General features: G+C 36.8%; 1 protein-coding gene and 1 non-coding gene across 2 annotated transcripts; one reads left to right on the top strand and one right to left on the bottom strand.

The window, feature by feature from the left end:
* Nucleotides 1-763: 763 nt before the first annotated feature.
* LOC123917672 (phenylacetaldehyde reductase-like) lies at nt 764-3649 on the bottom strand. The gene is made up of 6 exons (XM_045969448.1): nt 3436-3649; nt 3149-3318; nt 2403-2594; nt 1575-1737; nt 1302-1488; nt 764-1118 (listed from the first exon to the last, which is right to left on the bottom strand). The coding sequence occupies exons 1-6, from the start codon at nt 3554-3556 to the stop codon at nt 974-976; spliced, it is 978 nt and encodes a 325-aa protein (XP_045825404.1). The 5' UTR covers nt 3557-3649; the 3' UTR covers nt 764-973.
* An 8128-nt stretch (nt 3650-11777) lies between these two features.
* Nucleotides 11778-11851, top strand: TRNAW-CCA. Its single transcript has one exon. It is a non-coding gene; the product is annotated as a tRNA-Trp (tRNA).
* Nucleotides 11852-18341: the final 6490 nt, after the last annotated feature.

Here is an 18341-nt window from a genome sequence, read left to right as displayed (position 1 = left end):
ACATCAGTGCTAATGGCTGCAATAATATATGAGAAGGTCATTTGTTGAGAAGATCCGGAGGCTACTAGCTTTGAATCGAGAGGTGGCGGTGTGACATTCGTATCATGAAGCAAACTAGTGCGTGGATGCATTAGCAAATCATAGGTGTAGCATGAAAGTTGGGAGTATTTTTTTTTACGATTGTCCTAGTAACATTATTCATTTGATACTAATTAGCAGATTTGTTGGGAATCACGACCCCTAGAATAAGATCATTTCTCTCCCGACCCTCCACATTTCTTTTATACCCTCAAAAATCTCATTTTGCCCCTTGCGATTTGAAAAATTTTTGCCAAAAAACTTCGGTTTATATTCACCGAAGCCAAATATTAGACCATTTCAGTAACTGCGAACCGAACATTAGTATTTTCGGTACACAGAAACCAAACGTCAGTTTGTCGGTACCTGCGAACCGAAATGTCCTAGATTTCGGTACGTTGTTATCGAAAATTTCATTAGGTCACTGTAATTAGGCCATTTTAATCAGAAGTTTACCGAAATAATTGTTTCGGTACCTGCGAACCGAAATGTCCCAAATTTTGGTAAGTGGTTACCGAAGTTTATCAGCATGTCAAATTCCTTCGGTTCGTATCAACCGCAGTACCCCCAAGGGCAAAAACGGAAATTCAGGGGGTAGAAAAGAAATGAGGGGGGTCGGGAGAGAAATCATCCTAGAATAATTGCGTAGTAAATTTTACATCTTTGGCCTAGGCCCTCTTGGTTATAAGAAGCATTGTAATTGTAATTGCAAAGCAAAGTGTGTAAGAAGCACATTTGAACTACCTTGGTTTGATATAGTATCAAACCTTATTTCACATTAATAAATAATAAATCATCATTAAGTAGAGTTTTTTAAACCAAAATGTTATTACGATTATAAACTGTTTTCTTGAATGAAATATAACAAATTAGAAAATTCATAGAATAATAATAATTAGAAGTTAGCAAACTTTTTTTCTTTGAAACTTTCAATGATCTCTCTGAGGCTCACTTCCAGGGGAATAAATTCAATTCCTAATGTCTTTGCTTTTTCTTTGGAAATCAGAAATGTTGGCATCAAAGGTTTATCGTCTGCACACCTGATATTATATAGTTCACAAAATGTAAATAGTTAGTAAAAATTTTCATAGAAGAATTTTATTTTGAAGTTATCAATTGTACTTTTATACTCTATGTAATTTCAAATATAAAACACTTAATGCCAGAACCGATCCTCGAACCAGATTAAACTGAAGGTGAAATAACTGAATAGTAAAACTTACTTGTCTGGAATTTGTAATGTTGGGTATATATTACTCAAAACCTTAGTAAGTTGAGAGAAATGCATCACTGTTTCAGCCAAACAATATCTTCCACTAGCTGAAACATCCTCATATGCATTAATATGAGCATTTGCAACATCCTTCACATTAATCCATCCAAAAGTAAAATTCGGAAATGTTTCTGAACCTACATCAAGCAAATTAGATGAAAAATTTGTGTAATTTTTTCAACTCAATAAAAAAACCTATGTTTTATTAGAAAATATAAGTTACCATTTATTAAGTTAAAAATTAAGTAGGAGCTTCCATTAAGCTCTGGTTGTAAGAGAGGCCCTATTGTCACTGCTGGATTCATAACAACATAGTCAATGTTGTTTTCTGTTAGGAATTTTGTAGCAACTTCCTCAGCTGAAGTCTTTGCATATTGATACCACATCTGGAATATAAAAATACACACTCACATCAGCATTACTATAACATCACCTCAATAAGATCTTATATTTAGGGACGGAGGTAGTTTTTATTATGTGCATTACGGGCACTCTCGATTCATAGCAAATGGGAGAGGGGGATAGCGGAGAGCTTAAACCAGTACTTGATAAATTCCATTAGGTTTCCTTTTTTTGTTTTGTTTTGTTTTTACCACAAGTATCCGGTCCATTGGACTGCTTAATCTGATTCAGGGGTCAGTTCTGGCATCAAGTGGTTCCATCCCCCTCCTGATCGCAGTTGCGAGTGATCGAACCGTAATCCTCCATACCAAGTTCAACATCAATCACCACTAAACCAACTAACGATTGGTTCTATTAGGTTTCCTTTACTTTATCAAAAAACTAAAAATTTAGTTATTTCTGCTGATCTTTCAAATTGGTCAAAACTTTCGGGTTTATAGCTGCATCTCTATGATACTAGTTGTTGCTTCGTTAAATTTGCTTAATTAATATTAGGACCATTTTTATTAAAAATAAATAAATATTAGGACCATTTAGCATTTCAAAAAAAAAATAAATTAGGACCATTAAAACTTTGCATTATTACATGTTCTAATTGCAGTATCTTAAATTTTCATTAATATGAACAAGTTTTAAGGAAAAGGGGTACCTTTTTTTCCCATAAGAATTCAGGATTTGAAAACCATGTCTCATCAACTACAACTTCTGGAGTTCGAGGTCTTCCACTAAATAAAGCTGTGGCAATTGAAGAAGTTAAAACAACTCTTTTCACAGATGGTGATTTTGCACATGACTTAACAACATTAAGACTTCCCTTCACTGCAGGATCAATTAATTGTGTCTGAAATAAGAACCAAACAACATTCAAAAGGTCAATGATATAGAAAACTACTCTGTTTTGCAATTTCCAAAGATGTAAAATGTGTGAGGGGTTGTCTTATGGGGTTGGGGTTTGAGTTGAATTAACACATTAGGTAAGAGCAACCGTATAAGTGAGGTTGAAAAATTTTCGCCCAAAATATTAAGGCATTAAATTTATAGGTCCTTTCTGTTATATATATGTTGTCAGGGTCGGCAATGCAAATGTCTAAAGCAAAAATTCTAGTGAGGCCTTAAGAAAAAACACAAGGCTATTAAAAATATTAAATTGTGCAAATGTTGAGATTGAACCTTTGGTTAAGCTTAAATTAATTTTAACAAATGCACAACCTTAATGTCATATTTTGTATATATTACTTTACTGGTACTCTAAGAAGCCTAGACTAGATGCATATAGTACGATTCAGATACGATACACCAGAAATACGTGAAATTCATAAAAATCAAAATACGACACAGCTAAAATACTTTAACCAAAATTGGTATTGGTATATATAATGATTAATGAAGGTTGACCTGAGGGTCGTCGACATCGAAAACAGCAGGTGAAGCAGTATGAAAGACACCATGACATCCTTGAATAACAGAGTCAAAGGAACCTTCTTCTAGTAAATCTGCTTTGAAGAGTTGCAATCTTTCTTTTGCACCATCAAGTTTAAGCAAGTGATCAACCTTATTAGGATTACCTATAATATAAATAAAATTAATCACTCCTCGGTAACCAAATTGAATGAAAACCAAATAAACAAAAAATTTAAACAAGTTATTAATTATGAGAAATTAAGAGAGGCAGAACTAATAACTTGGATCACGAACTGTTGCTCTGACAGTGTAACCACGTTGGAGAAGAAATTTGACAAGCCATGAAGCTATATAACCAGAAGCACCAGTTACACAAACAACCTTTCCTTCACCACTATTCATTATTCTCTCAATTTCTTTCTCTTCTTAGCAAAAGATAGATTAGAATATGGTTTATTATTCTAAACTACAAGACAAGATTTGATTTTTTATTTTTTTTTAAGGAAGACAAGATTTGATATATAGAGAAACTTTGTATAAAATAATAATAAAAGCAGGGAAGCATGGGATTTTATTATATTATTATTTTGACAATAAAATAACAAGTTCAAATGGGACTCTGTAACACCCAAACCCATTATTTTCATATTTCTACCTTTAGAAAATTCTTTTTCAAAATACGCAACGGAAAGTAATGTTTGATATTATAAAAGTTGTGGTTCGAGTATTACATTCTTCAATCAAAATAATACTAATGAAATTAATTTAGTAAAAATAGTGTTTATACAAAATAATCCTCTTTATCAAAACGTATAGTTTTACAAATAAATACAAGAATGTCATAAAGACTCTATACCCTAAGTACACCCTTTCCCGTGTCACAATCAGAGCGGAGCTTCACCGACGACTCGACATCGATAACCACAAAAACCTGTCAATCTGGGCCCCCAACGGTCCAGCACATAACACATAAAAGAGAGTTAGACAACATACTCAAAATATACAAGTGTAAGTAAATGGTACTTAAACACTTCTTCAATAATCATGCATATATCATACATTCATGCATATTCATCAACATTCTACCATCCAATTATAAGTACATAAACACATATAATCGAATACTCACACAATCAATTATCATTTATCACAATTAGCCAAGTATGTGTCACATATCACTTATCACATAAATGTACACATAACCTAATGCATTCTAATGCGTCAACTTCATGCAATGTCACCCTAGACATATCTAATGCATGTGGTACCGTTTCGTCTTTATTAGAGTATCTCACCTCTAATATTCGTCTTTATCGGATAAATATAATCCGATATCCGTCTTTATTGGAATATCCAATATACAACAACAATTCATGAATGCATGTGTATGTTTTTCATGAATTCATCAACAATTATTTAGCATAAAGCTCGTCATTTACTATGTGGAACACTATCCAACATACGTCATTATTAAGATTAACAAAACCTCAATATTTGTCATTTACAACTTCATACATGATTAACAATCGTTATAAGCGTCAACAAGCATCAACAATCATGTAAGAATACCATTAAACCATGTTACAAGTGCCTAATTACACTTACAAACATCAACAACAATTGCTGTCGCAGAGGCCCTCGCTAAGCGAAGGCTTAGCGAGACATAGCGAACAACGCCAGGAAGCCACTGACTCATGGCGAGCAATAGCGAGCTTCAGCGAACTATTCGCTGAGCGAAGGCTCAGCGAGACATGGCGAACCTCACCAGGAGGTCACCTGCTCATGGCGAGCTGCAGCGAGCTGTGGCGAGCTGTTCGCCACACGTTCGCTGAGCGAACACCTCCTGTCAGGACAGTTCAAAACTTGCGATTTTCATCTCAAATCACCCAAAAAGTCCCATTTTCATGTTATAAATCCCAAATGAGTTTGTATTCAAGCATAACAAACATAGATAAACACAAAAGGACAGTTCATTTCTCAGATCTACGTCATAACCATCGAAAAAGTAGAGATTGACACTTTTTCATCAAAACTCTCAAGAACACAAAGTTCTTGAGTTTAATCTTTCATAAAATTCGTTTTTAACCATTATTTTCGTTCATTAATCATGTTAAAAGCATGTTAAACATATTAAGAACCTTAGGAACGATTTCCATCAAGAAAATCCGTTCTAAGCTAAAACGAAAATGGGGTGGAGGAAGTTCGGGTGAGGAGAAATCGACATTCTCCCCTTCCTCGAGTCACCCACGAATATGAAATCTACTCTCTTACCTGGATTCGAAGAAAACACGACGAAGCTCCTGAATCCCTAGCTCTTCTTCTTGCCCTAGCTCCTCAAGCTCTCTCCTCCTCTCTAGCTCCTCCCAAGAACAAAAGAGAACAAATGAAATGTTTCTCTCTTTCCCCTAGGCCATATGGCGCCTCCCTCTAAGCTCACAAGGCCCATTGGGCCTCAAGCCCAATTGGCTTGGCCCAATAACACGTTAACTCTCACTACTCGCTTAATAACTAAAGTACTCGATAAATAACTCCAGCTATTAACTTAATTAAAATGCCACGTTAAATAAAATATTTTAACACATAAAAATAATAATATGAAAATTGGGTCGTTACAACTCTCCCCCACTTAGGAGATTTTCGCCCTCGAAAATTACGCGACTAAAACAACTCCGGATAACTCCTGTATCCGACCCTCCAACGAAACGCTCAAAACGCTACACATTACCAAGTTTGACAAAATTAGTTTATCCCATCCAACACAATTTTTGTCCATTTATCAACAAGAGATCAAGGACGGCCAGTTCCTCAATTTGTCGATAGATAGTCAACAATCATGATATCGGCATAAACCATTCTTATCAAACCGCTAAAACGTCAACTTCGCACGAAACATCTACAGACTCACATTCTACGGTACTCACAACTCTACCCCAAAACAGGTATAACCAAACGAACTCTTCGAAAGATACTTCCGTGGAATACTTCCACCACTCCATAATCCTCTGATTCCCTCATGAATCACTTAACCGTGTTACGTCACTTATTCATATCATATCTTATTCCAAACATATCACTAGATAATTCAACTCCAACGATCACTTGATGACCTACATTCTCAAATCTTCCTCGACACATGCTAAAAACTACCGTCTCTAACCGTCAAATTCCTTTTCTAACATATCTCCAATCATTGAGTCGAATCCCAACACGACTATTCCGTTCCCAAGTAATCTCTCAACCAACATTTGCATTCCTTAACGCAAAATTTTCCAATACCACTTCTCTTTAATCCCTTAGTAATTCGCTACTTCAAAATTAGACTACCGCCTAAAATTGGTTCTCCAAACAACCATAACGTCTATCTCGTTGACTCCAAACGTCATCTTCAATTCGCCCACACTCCATCTATCCATGTTCCCCATCATCTTGCATTGCAACAAGCATACTCTTATCTATTTATTCACTCATCGGTTTCTTATTCACCTCCGACCTCTACCAATCATCATCTCTCTATGGACAGCTATCTTTAAACTCTTCCTTAGTACATTCGATACCAAAATCAAACTCTTGAATTAAATCTACAAAGCTCCAAATATTCGCCATACGACCTAATTCTATCCATTAAATTCTAATCAACTTTTGTCTTAGTACGCTTACTAATGACTCCTTGTCTACTCCCAATATGACATCTCTAGAAAATTTCCAAAATTCTCGTCCAAAATACATTTTAAGTTATACACCAAATCACCACCGTTCCATCATCCATGATGAAACAACTTAAAATCTTTTACTTCATTGTCACCGATTATGACCATACTACATCAACATCCACGATGCATCTAACAACACTAGTCTCCACTGACCTTCCTATTCCATAAATCCAAATTTTCTGGTAAATACTTACTCACTCATATCTTGTGGGCACTACAAAATGCTCTCCGACACTTACCTTAGGCATCGCCTTTAACTCCTTACTATATGTGCTCAAACACAACATCTACTCACATGTGCGGTAATCCTTTTCGCAACTCTCACCTAACACAAGTCACTTCCAACATGACCTCCTATTACTCATTCTCTGCACGTTCTTCAACGGCTAACTTTCTTATTTCTAATCATTCTAAAATGTTACTACTCGCTTAGCTTCATCTCAACTTCCAAGACTCTACGTTCTCGTTCAACATGTGACACCAATTGTCCGGTCATTATCCAAATCCAATTACTCTTTCTTCGACAAGTCTCTCACAAAATCCTTCGAATCGTTATCCTACTTCCATCTTCGAATAAACTCGATTATTCATACAATCTTACTTTCAACGATTCAACAAGCATATCAATCCTATTATGATATCTCCTAATTCCATCCTCATCTACTTTAAAACCTACTTCCCTTCATCGATTAATTAACACCAACAGTTCACTAATCTTCACATCTCTTTCTCTAAGTTTCTCAAATCTCTTCTGAAATTCACTTCACACACTAGACTTAGAACTCCAAATTGTTCCACCAATTCAACCTACTACCATATGCACGACTCACATAAAACTTCTTACTCAAGAATCCGGTACAACATTCGATCCACTTGGATGACAACTTACTTCAAAATCATCACCTCCTCAAGAATCTTAATCACTCCCTCTTCTTCATATTTGACTCCTTTCGATCAAACAGGTACTTCAACTTTAGTCCACAAAACACGCCTCCATACTCTTAGTGCAACACACGATCTCCAATCATTCCGAATACTCTTCATCTCACTTAACCAATCTCACTAACGCCTCACGGCGAAACACTTGGTCCGACAACTCCTCTTCTAATAGTTTCTCACAACTTGTTGCGCCCATTCATTCCACTTCGAACAACGTCACCAATTCCTGAATATTCCGCTTCAAGAACATCTCTACTCATCCCATTCTTCTCACGTTCGAAACATCTCGGAGGGATATAAGCTTCTCCCCCACTTATCTCAAACTCACTCGCACTTTTCTACTAGAACTTCTGATGCTCACACCTAACGGTTCTATCGTCTCTAAACATATTCTTCCTAAGAAGAAACTAGTATCGACATCGTTTACCCGCATGTCGCATACAAGGGACAAAACCTAACCCACGATACCTAAACACTTACACAAAATCATGCAAGCATCCAAGTAACCTATACTCCCCTCACTTTTCAAAGTTAGGAAATCAAACAACACAAGAAAATGAATATTGCATAGCAACAATTCATATTCACATTTATTCTAGCCCTAGCAAACACAAGAAGACAAGAATTTCACATTCAATCAACTTAGGACAAGACATCAACAAATTAAATTTCTTGTCTGGCTCCCTCGCTTAGCAAAAGCTAGCGAGCTCCCAGCGAGACAAGTCAAAATCATTCACAGGATTTAGCAAGACTTAGCGAGACTCAGCGAGGTTCATTCTACGCCTAGCGAGCACATCCAAAAATCTGGGTGCTCTGCTACGGTTTTGAACTTACGCTCGCTAAACTCTCGTTTTCTCGACTCACTAATCCACAAAATCCAAGACATCAAGCATATAACATCATTATATACTTGAAAGTACAAATTAGAATCATGCATCACAATTACAACATAGAATCGTGAGACCTTCACGTTTTTTTTTTACTCATAAAACACATAGCAATTCAAGTTCCTAGTAATAGTCTAGTACATGTTATAAACAAAACATATATCAACAACATACTAGAATACACTAACATCCTATTCCTCTCACTATTTTGAAAATTTAATTTTCACTTACCCAAAAGAAAATAACTCTATATTTTCACCAAAATCTTCAAGAAATAATATTAGTTTTTAAAATTATTTCAAATCGTCATCACCACAAGCAGTTTTATATCATGCCGGATCGTCACATGCAGTTTTATATCATGCCGGATCATCACATGCAGTTTTATATCATGTCGGATCGTCAACAATTAGCAAATAAGCATCAATCAACCAAGTTTAAACTACACAAAGGTTAAACTCTAAGCATATACAACTATTATAAACATAGAAGTATAGCACTCACACCACTACTCAACAAAAGAATGGATCGATTAATCCAATTCACACCACTCATAGTTCCTAAATGAACAACGTAAGTGACTTCACAAAACAAACACAACAAAATTGTTAGACAAACACGACTGACACACAATACTCACTTGGTCTGACTGCACAGACCTGCTCTGATCGACACATAACCCACACAGTCCGAAGACAACGGGGCTCTGATACCAATTGTAACACCCAAACCCATTATTTTCATATTTCTACCTTTAGAAAATTCTTTTTCAAAATACGCAACGGAAAGTAATGTTTGATATTATAAAAGTTGTGGTTCGAGTATTACATTCTTCAATCAAAATAATACTAATGAAATTAATTTAGTAAAAATAGTGTTTATACAAAATAATCCTCTTTATCAAAACGTATAGTTTTACAAATAAATACAAGAATGTCATAAAGACTCTATACCCTAAGTACACCCTTTCCCGTGTCACAATCAGAGCGGAGCTTCACCGACGACTCGACATCGATAACCACAAAAACCTGTCAATCTGGGCCCCCAACGGTCCAGCACATAACACATAAAAGAGAGTTAGACAACATACTCAAAATATACAAGTGTAAGTAAATGGTACTTAAACACTTCTTCAATAATCATGCATATATCATACATTCATGCATATTCATCAACATTCTACCATCCAATTATAAGTACATAAACACATATAATCGAATACTCACACAATCAATTATCATTTATCACAATTAGCCAAGTATGTGTCACATATCACTTATCACATAAATGTACACATAACCTAATGCATTCTAATGCGTCAACTTCATGCAATGTCACCCTAGACATATCTAATGCATGTGGTACCGTTTCGTCTTTATTAGAGTATCTCACCTCTAATATTCGTCTTTATCGGATAAATATAATCCGATATCCGTCTTTATTGGAATATCCAATATACAACAACAATTCATGAATGCATGTGTATGTTTTTCATGAATTCATCAACAATTATTTAGCATAAAGCTCGTCATTTACTATGTGGAACACTATCCAACATACGTCATTATTAAGATTAACAAAACCTCAATATTCGTCATTTACAACTTCATACATGATTAACAATCGTTATAAGCGTCAACAAGCATCAACAATCATGTAAGAATACCATTAAACCATGTTACAAGTGCCTAATTACACTTACAAACATCAACAACAATTGCTGTCGCAGAGGCCCTCGCTAAGCGAAGGCTTAGCGAGACATAGCGAACAACGCCAGGAAGCCACTGACTCATGGCGAGCAATAGCGAGCTTCAGCGAACTATTCGCTGAGCGAAGGCTCAGCGAGACATGGCGAACCTCACCAGGAGGTCACCTGCTCATGGCGAGCTGCAGCGAGCTGTGGCGAGCTGTTCGCCACACGTTCGCTGAGCGAACACCTCCTGTCAGGACAGTTCAAAACTTGCGATTTTCATCTCAAATCACCCAAAAAGTCCCATTTTCATGTTATAAATCCCAAATGAGTTTGTATTCAAGCATAACAAACATAGATAAACACAAAAGGACAGTTCATTTCTCAGATCTACGTCATAACCATCGAAAAAGTAGAGATTGACACTTTTTCATCAAAACTCTCAAGAACACAAAGTTCTTGAGTTTAATCTTTCATAAAATTCGTTTTTAACCATTATTTTCGTTCATTAATCATGTTAAAAGCATGTTAAACATATTAAGAACCTTAGGAACGATTTCCATCAAGAAAATCCGTTCTAAGCTAAAACGAAAATGGGGTGGAGGAAGTTCGGGTGAGGAGAAATCGACATTCTCCCCTTCCTCGAGTCACCCACGAATATGAAATCTACTCTCTTACCTGGATTCGAAGAAAACACGACGAAGCTCCTGAATCCCTAGCTCTTCTTCTTGCCCTAGCTCCTCAAGCTCTCTCCTCCTCTCTAGCTCCTCCCAAGAACAAAAGAGAACAAATGAAATGTTTCTCTCTTTCCCCTAGGCCATATGGCGCCTCCCTCTAAGCTCACAAGGCCCATTGGGCCTCAAGCCCAATTGGCTTGGCCCAATAACACGTTAACTCTCACTACTCGCTTAATAACTAAAGTACTCGATAAATAACTCCAGCTATTAACTTAATTAAAATGCCACGTTAAATAAAATATTTTAACACATAAAAATAATAATATGAAAATTGGGTCGTTACAGACTCCATATTTTCTAAATTAATGCACGTTACCATATAAGTTTATATATATGATATAAGAAAGTAAAAAAACAAAGAAAGGGCATGATATATAATTGAAAAAGGTGGAAAATAAGACAAAAATTCTTTACAATGACACTGGCAACCGATGTAAAGGGATGTAGTGCAGCTTGGTAGCGCGTTTGTTTTGGGTACAAAATGTCACAGGTTCAAATCTTGTCATCCCTATCCCTAACTATTAGTTATCGTATCAGCAAGAGATCAATTTCGGCCGATTCCAATTGGACATACTCAATATGAATAGTTCTCCCTATTGAGTATGTATCCATGCAAGATGTATTGCCATCACATAAAATAAAATTCTTTATGAAAAGAAAGCGCTCTTAGTTCAGTTCGGTAGAACGCGGGTCTCCAAAACCCGATGTCGTAGGTTCAAGTCCTACAGAGCGTGATACTATTCTTGTCTTCTTAGATTGATCTTTACACTTAATAAACAGTCTAATCAAAAGTCTTAATTTGATCTCCTGGACGTTGTAACGACCCAAAATTTAGTATTCGTTATTTAATTATTTTATTACGCGAGGGCGTGATTTATAATTAAATTATTAAGCGGCGAATAATCATTTAGCGAGAACGTAAGTTAATGAGCGAGAAGTTATGTTGTTTGGGCCTTTGGGCGTGGAATAGGCATTGGGCCTAAGCCAAGTGGGCTTTGATCCATGAGAATAGAGAGAGAGCTATAAGTAGCCAAGTCAACCATGAATAGTCTCATAAGTTGCAATCCATGAGAAGTTGAAGAGCTTAGCTAGGGCAAGGAGCTCATGAGGGAGAGGGAGAGCTCGTGGGAGAGAAAGAGAAGAGCAAGCTTGTGGATTCGTCGAGCTAAGGTACGAGAGTTAGATTACATATTCGTGAGTGATTCGGAAGAGGGGAGGATGTCGATTCCTCCATTCCCAAACTCTTTCCACTCTATTTTCTTGTGGGTTTTGTGGGTGATTTTCTTAATGGAAAATGGATTCTTTTGATCCTAACATGTGTAGTGAACTCATGGTAGATGAGGTAAACAACTTTGGGGAGTTGAAAATGGGAATATGTAGATGTTTGATCAATGATTTGCATGTTTATGCAACTTTGCTTATTTTGCAAGAAATTGGCATGATTTTGATTATTTGAGGTATTTGGATGTTTGGAAGGGATGATTAATGTTCCTTGATACCATATATGTTTGGAATGGCTGTTTATATGAATTTATAACATGTTTGGATGAATTTTTGAGTTGATTCAATGTTAAACCGCCTTAGAAAACTCAAGAACAGATATTTCTGGTGTAGTTCGCTACGGATTCGCTCAGCGAATAAGTTCGCTACGGATTCGCTACGGATTCGCTTAGCGAATAAGTTCGCTACGGGTTCGCTATCTGTTCGCCATGTACCTGCAACCCTCTGATGTAGTTCGCTACCTGTTCGCTACAGCGAACGTGTTCGCTACGGGTTCGCTACGTGTTCGCTACGTGTTCGCTACGGGTTCGCTACGGATTCGCTCAGCGAACAGCACTGTGACAGCAACTTTTTGATAATTGTTTTAAGTACAATTAGGCACTTGTAACATGGTTTAAGGGTATCCTTACATGTTTGTTGATACATGTTGATGTTGTTAATGCTTATTGTTAATCATTATATGATTCGCACGCGTATGCAATGACTTGTAGTTCAAGTGACTATGTTTATGTTTTAGCATTAATTTGCAATGTTAAGGAAATGATGTGTGTTTTATGACATAAGTGTAAATGAAACTTATGTGTATAAAAATGGTTATGCAGATAATTATCATGTGAATAATTATGATTTGAGTGATAGGATATTGTGTTATCCTAATGTGTTAGATGTTGGAATTGTGTTTCCGCATCAGTGAATGAATAGCTTCGAGCTAGATAGCGTCATGTATTTGATGTGTTTAAAAGTAATCATGCATTCATGAATAATTGTGTTATGGGAATCATGTGAATTCCAATAATTGATGAAAATAGATTATGTTTATGAAAAGTGGCCGAAGATGGGATTATGTTATCCGAGATCTGGAGCCCATATCCAAACATGATATAAAACTGTGAGACTCCTCTTTATGAGTGAGATGGTTGATGATAACCGAGATCCGACATGATTTAAAACTGTATTGATGATGATCCTGCATGATCTAAAACTGACACCATCCAGCAACGATGTAAAACTGATGTAGAGTCCGTGCATGACTATAATCTGAACAGTCCGTGCATGACTATAATCTGAACAGTCCGTCATGACTGAAATCTGAACAACGTGGAAATGGTACCACATGCATTAGTCGTGTCTAGGGATGACATGACATTGGATAATTGGCATTAGATGCATTAGGGTAAATGCACATGTATTTGATAATTGTTATGTGACATTATCTGATCGGATTGTAATGTGTTTTCCGTATGTGTTAAGCTTTGGTATTTACTAATTGTTTAATACTGTGATTGTTGCCATGTCTTGGTATATGAGTAGAGTCCGTCATGACTATAAAATGAACAAATGTAGAGTCCGTCATGACTATAAAATGAACAAGTGTAGAGTCCGTCATGACTATAAAATGTACACTTTGGTAGTGTCCGAGAAGACGTGAAACTATATGATTGGTGTGTTTGTAAATGAATGATTAATTGGTAGTCGTATTTGACGATGTATGTGCGTGAGTTAGAAATGTATGATAGCGTGTGAAGTGTGTAGTATACTACTCACACTTATATTTATGTTTATGTTTTCTAACTCTCTGCTTTGTGTTAATTGCTGGACCTTTGGGGGTCCAGGTTGACAGGTAATGTGTTAGCCTCGTCCGAGTGCAATGGTGAAGCTCTGCTCTGATTGAGACACGGGAAAAAGGGGTTTTTATATGTATACGCATGTAGTCCTCTTAGTATACTCTGTTGGTCTTAAGCTTTCATTTGAAAAGTATCCGTTTTGTATAACTAATAACGCATCGTTCGATGCGAGGTTTTGTTTTTAGTTCATTCGAATATTTTACTAGATAAATGTATTAGTATTATCTTTGAATGAAGTTTGTGATATTCAAACCAGCGCTTTATAAATCAGATTTTCAATTTTTCCGCTGCGTATTTTCGAAAAAGATTTTATAAAGGCAGAGTTAATTAAATAACGGGTTTGGGTGTTACAAAGTGGTATCAGAGCAGTTGTCTTCGGACTGTGAGGTTGTGTGTCAATCAGAGCCGGTCTGTGCAGTCAGATCGAGTGAGCGTGTGTGCCAGTTGTGTCTGTCTTTTCTTGTTGTGTGTACTTGATGCGATTGATACTTATCATTGTTATAAGTTATCAAGTCAAGTAGTGGTTGAGTATTTTTATGCTTAAGTTTTAAAAATTTGTGTGGTTTGAACTTTTGGTTTGTAGATGCTTATTGCTAACAGTTGATGATCCAGCATGATGTAAAACTGCATGTGATGAAGATTTTGTTGAAAATATAAGATTATTTTCTTTTGAGTAAGTGAAAATGAATTTTTCACTAGAGTGAGAAAGGAGTAGGATGTAAGTAGATCCTAATGTGTGTTGTTATATGTTTGTTTATAACATGTGGTAGATTGATTACTAGTACTTAGTGTGGTTCTTTAATTGAACTATGTGAATGTATTCTCATGATGGGAACTTGTTTGAGAACATGCTATGTTTTATACATGTTTGAGTAGATGTTGTAAGTATGCGGACAAACGAAATGTAATGCATGTACTTGACTCGATGTCTTGTGTACATGGATGTTTCATTGTCTTACATATAGTTTAGTTATAAATATATGTATAGACATGTGGTAGTAATTATGTATGCTAGCTGTTACGTAGGTTGTTACGTTAGCATAGACGGGAATAGTGTGTTTATGTATTTTGCAGTGGTGTGTATGTCAAGAGGACTGCACCGGGGTTTTGAGTAGATGCTTAGATATCTTACCTTATGTTTACCCTTTGCATACGACATGCATGTGAATGCTGTCGGTATTAGATTTCTCTTGAGAGGAATATATTTGGAATCGATAGGACGGTTAGGTGCTTACACCGGATGTTCTAGTGGAAGTGTAAAGGTGGGTTTGAGATAAGTGGGGGAGAAGATTTTGTCTCTCCAAAATGTTTCGAACGCGAGAAGTAAGGACGAATAGAGATGTTCTTGAAGTGGATTGTTTAAAATTGAGTAGCATTGTTCGAAGTGGAGTTCTTATTTGGAGAATACTTTGGAGGAAGTATCAGATGATCATTTCGGAGTGAGTCGGAATGAAGTTGTTTAGCCGTAGGGAGAATGTGGCCATTGGGGGACGATGGAGCAGATTGAAATGTTAAGTGAAAACCGTTGCTGGGAAACGGGAAGACGTGTGCGTCAAGGGTAAGAAAACCTAGTGATGATCATACGACGAGTATGCGAATGGTGGATACCTTGAGGGTTAAGTTAAATGGGAGATTGATGTCAAGGATGGAAGGTGTGGTTAGGGAACCGAAAACCCGATTACAATAAGTGGGACTGGTGGTGTTTCTAGCGGAACTCGTAGCAAGAATGTTCCATTGTTTGGTTGTCTTTCACTTGATGGTTCATCCTCAAAGAGGAGGAAGAGTGATAAAGATGGAAGCTTTGTTGATGAAAAGTTTTCAGAGGAATCTGATGAGAGTTGTGTTGGAATCAACAAGACGGAGATCATGGTTGTTTGGAAATCAACTCTTGATAGTAGCTGAGATTTAAATACAGAATTACTAGGTGATCACGAAGAGCCTAGGAAGGATTTATAAAGGTTGAGTATGTTTGAACCGAGTGGTCATTTCTTGGAAAGATTTGAGAAACTAAGTGCGAAGTGTTACCTTTGGATGTTTGGGGATAAGAAAGTTAGCCTTTGGAAACGTGTCAAGCACGAGTATTAGAGAGACGTAAGAAAGTGACTTATGTCAAGTAAGAATTTGCGGAAAGGACTATCTCACACATAAGTGATTGTTGTATTTGGAAAATGTGTATTAAGAATTTGGAAGCAATGCTCAAAGTAAGTGTCAAATGATGTTTTGTAGCAATTGGAAAAAGTTAACTATGAAATGGAAAAGTCGGTGGAGATTAGAGATGTCGGACACATCGTATCTATGGGAATAGTATAGTAATACCATGTGGGAAGGAAATAAATGATTATGGATATTTTCGTCGTGAACGGTGGGATGATAGTGAGTCGACGAGTGACTTAAGGTAATATTTTGGATAAGAATATTTCGACAGGAAATGATATCGGGAAGGTCATGTTAAGGAAGTCAGAAATTGGATAAGAGATTATTTGGAAAATAAAACAGTTATGATGGGGTTCGACGCAATGATTTGGGAGTTACGAAGGAAAAGAATTTGACGGTTGGAGATAATATATTTTTGGAATGTGTTAAGAACTTTGAGAGGTCGGACAACAAATGAGCGTAGAAGTTGTGCTACCGAATGAATGGTTGGAGTGAGATTCGACGCAGTCAAGAACTTATGGAGTTTGAAAAGTTGTGAAGTATGCAACGGAAGGGTCTTTCGGAGTATTTTGGGTTAAGTGGTTTTGTTTTGGAGTGGTGCTGCGAGTACCGTAAGATGTTAAGAGAAAGCTTTAAGTAGTTTGATGAGAATGGTTTATGCCATCATCACGATTGTTGACTATCTATCGACAAATCAAGGGATTAGCTGTCCTTGATCTATTGTTGATGAGTAGACGAAATTGTGTCGATTGGGATTGACTGATTTTGTCAAACTTGGTTTGGTTTGGAGTTTGTATGTTTTGTTGGTACGAATCCGGAAGAAGTGTGAATTTGAATCGGAGTTTGTGTAAGAGACCGTATCGGTTAAGGTATTATGACTAGAAAACCCGTTGGTTAGAATGCAAGTTGGGAATTAGCAAGTCGGATGAGGGAGTTTATCCGGAGTTGTGTTTTAGTCGGGTAATTTTCGAGGGCGAAAATCTTTTAAGGGGGGTAGAGTTGTAACGACCCAAAATTTAGTATTCGTTATTTAATTATTTTATTACGCGAGGGCGTGATTTATAATTAAATTATTAAGCGGCGAATAATCATTTAGCGAGAACGTAAGTTAATGAGCGAGAAGTTATGTTGTTTGGGCCTTTGGGCGTGGAATAGGCATTGGGCCTAAGCCAAGTGGGCTTTGATCCATGAGAATAGAGAGAGAGCTATAAGTAGCCAAGTCAACCATGAATAGTCTCATAAGTTGCAATCCATGAGAAGTTGAAGAGCTTAGCTAGGGCAAGGAGCTCATGAGGGAGAGGGAGAGCTCGTGGGAGAGAAAGAGAAGAGCAAGCTTGTGGATTCGTCGAGCTAAGGTACGAGAGTTAGATTACATATTCGTGAGTGATTCGGAAGAGGGGAGGATGTCGATTCCTCCATTCCCAAACTCTTTCCACTCTATTTTCTTGTGGGTTTTGTGGGTGATTTTCTTAATGGAAAATGGATTCTTTTGATCCTAACATGTGTAGTGAACTCATGGTAGATGAGGTAAACAACTTTGGGGAGTTGAAAATGGGAATATGTAGATGTTTGATCAATGATTTGCATGTTTATGCAACTTTGCTTATTTTGCAAGAAATTGGCATGATTTTGATTATTTGAGGTATTTGGATGTTTGGAAGGGATGATTAATGTTCCTTGATACCATATATGTTTGGAATGGCTGTTTATATGAATTTATAACATGTTTGGATGAATTTTTGAGTTGATTCAATGTTAAACCGCCTTAGAAAACTCAAGAACAGATATTTCTGGTGTAGTTCGCTACGGATTCGCTCAGCGAATAAGTTCGCTACGGATTCGCTACGGATTCGCTTAGCGAATAAGTTCGCTACGGGTTCGCTATCTGTTCGCCATGTACCTGCAACCCTCTGATGTAGTTCGCTACCTGTTCGCTACAGCGAAC

This window comes from Trifolium pratense, linkage group LG3 (assembly GCF_020283565.1).
Source record: "Trifolium pratense cultivar HEN17-A07 linkage group LG3, ARS_RC_1.1, whole genome shotgun sequence".
Classification (NCBI taxonomy): Eukaryota; Viridiplantae; Streptophyta; class Magnoliopsida; order Fabales; family Fabaceae; genus Trifolium; species Trifolium pratense.
Note: the sequence above shows the minus strand (reverse complement) of the source record. Positions and strands in the feature narration are given on the sequence as shown.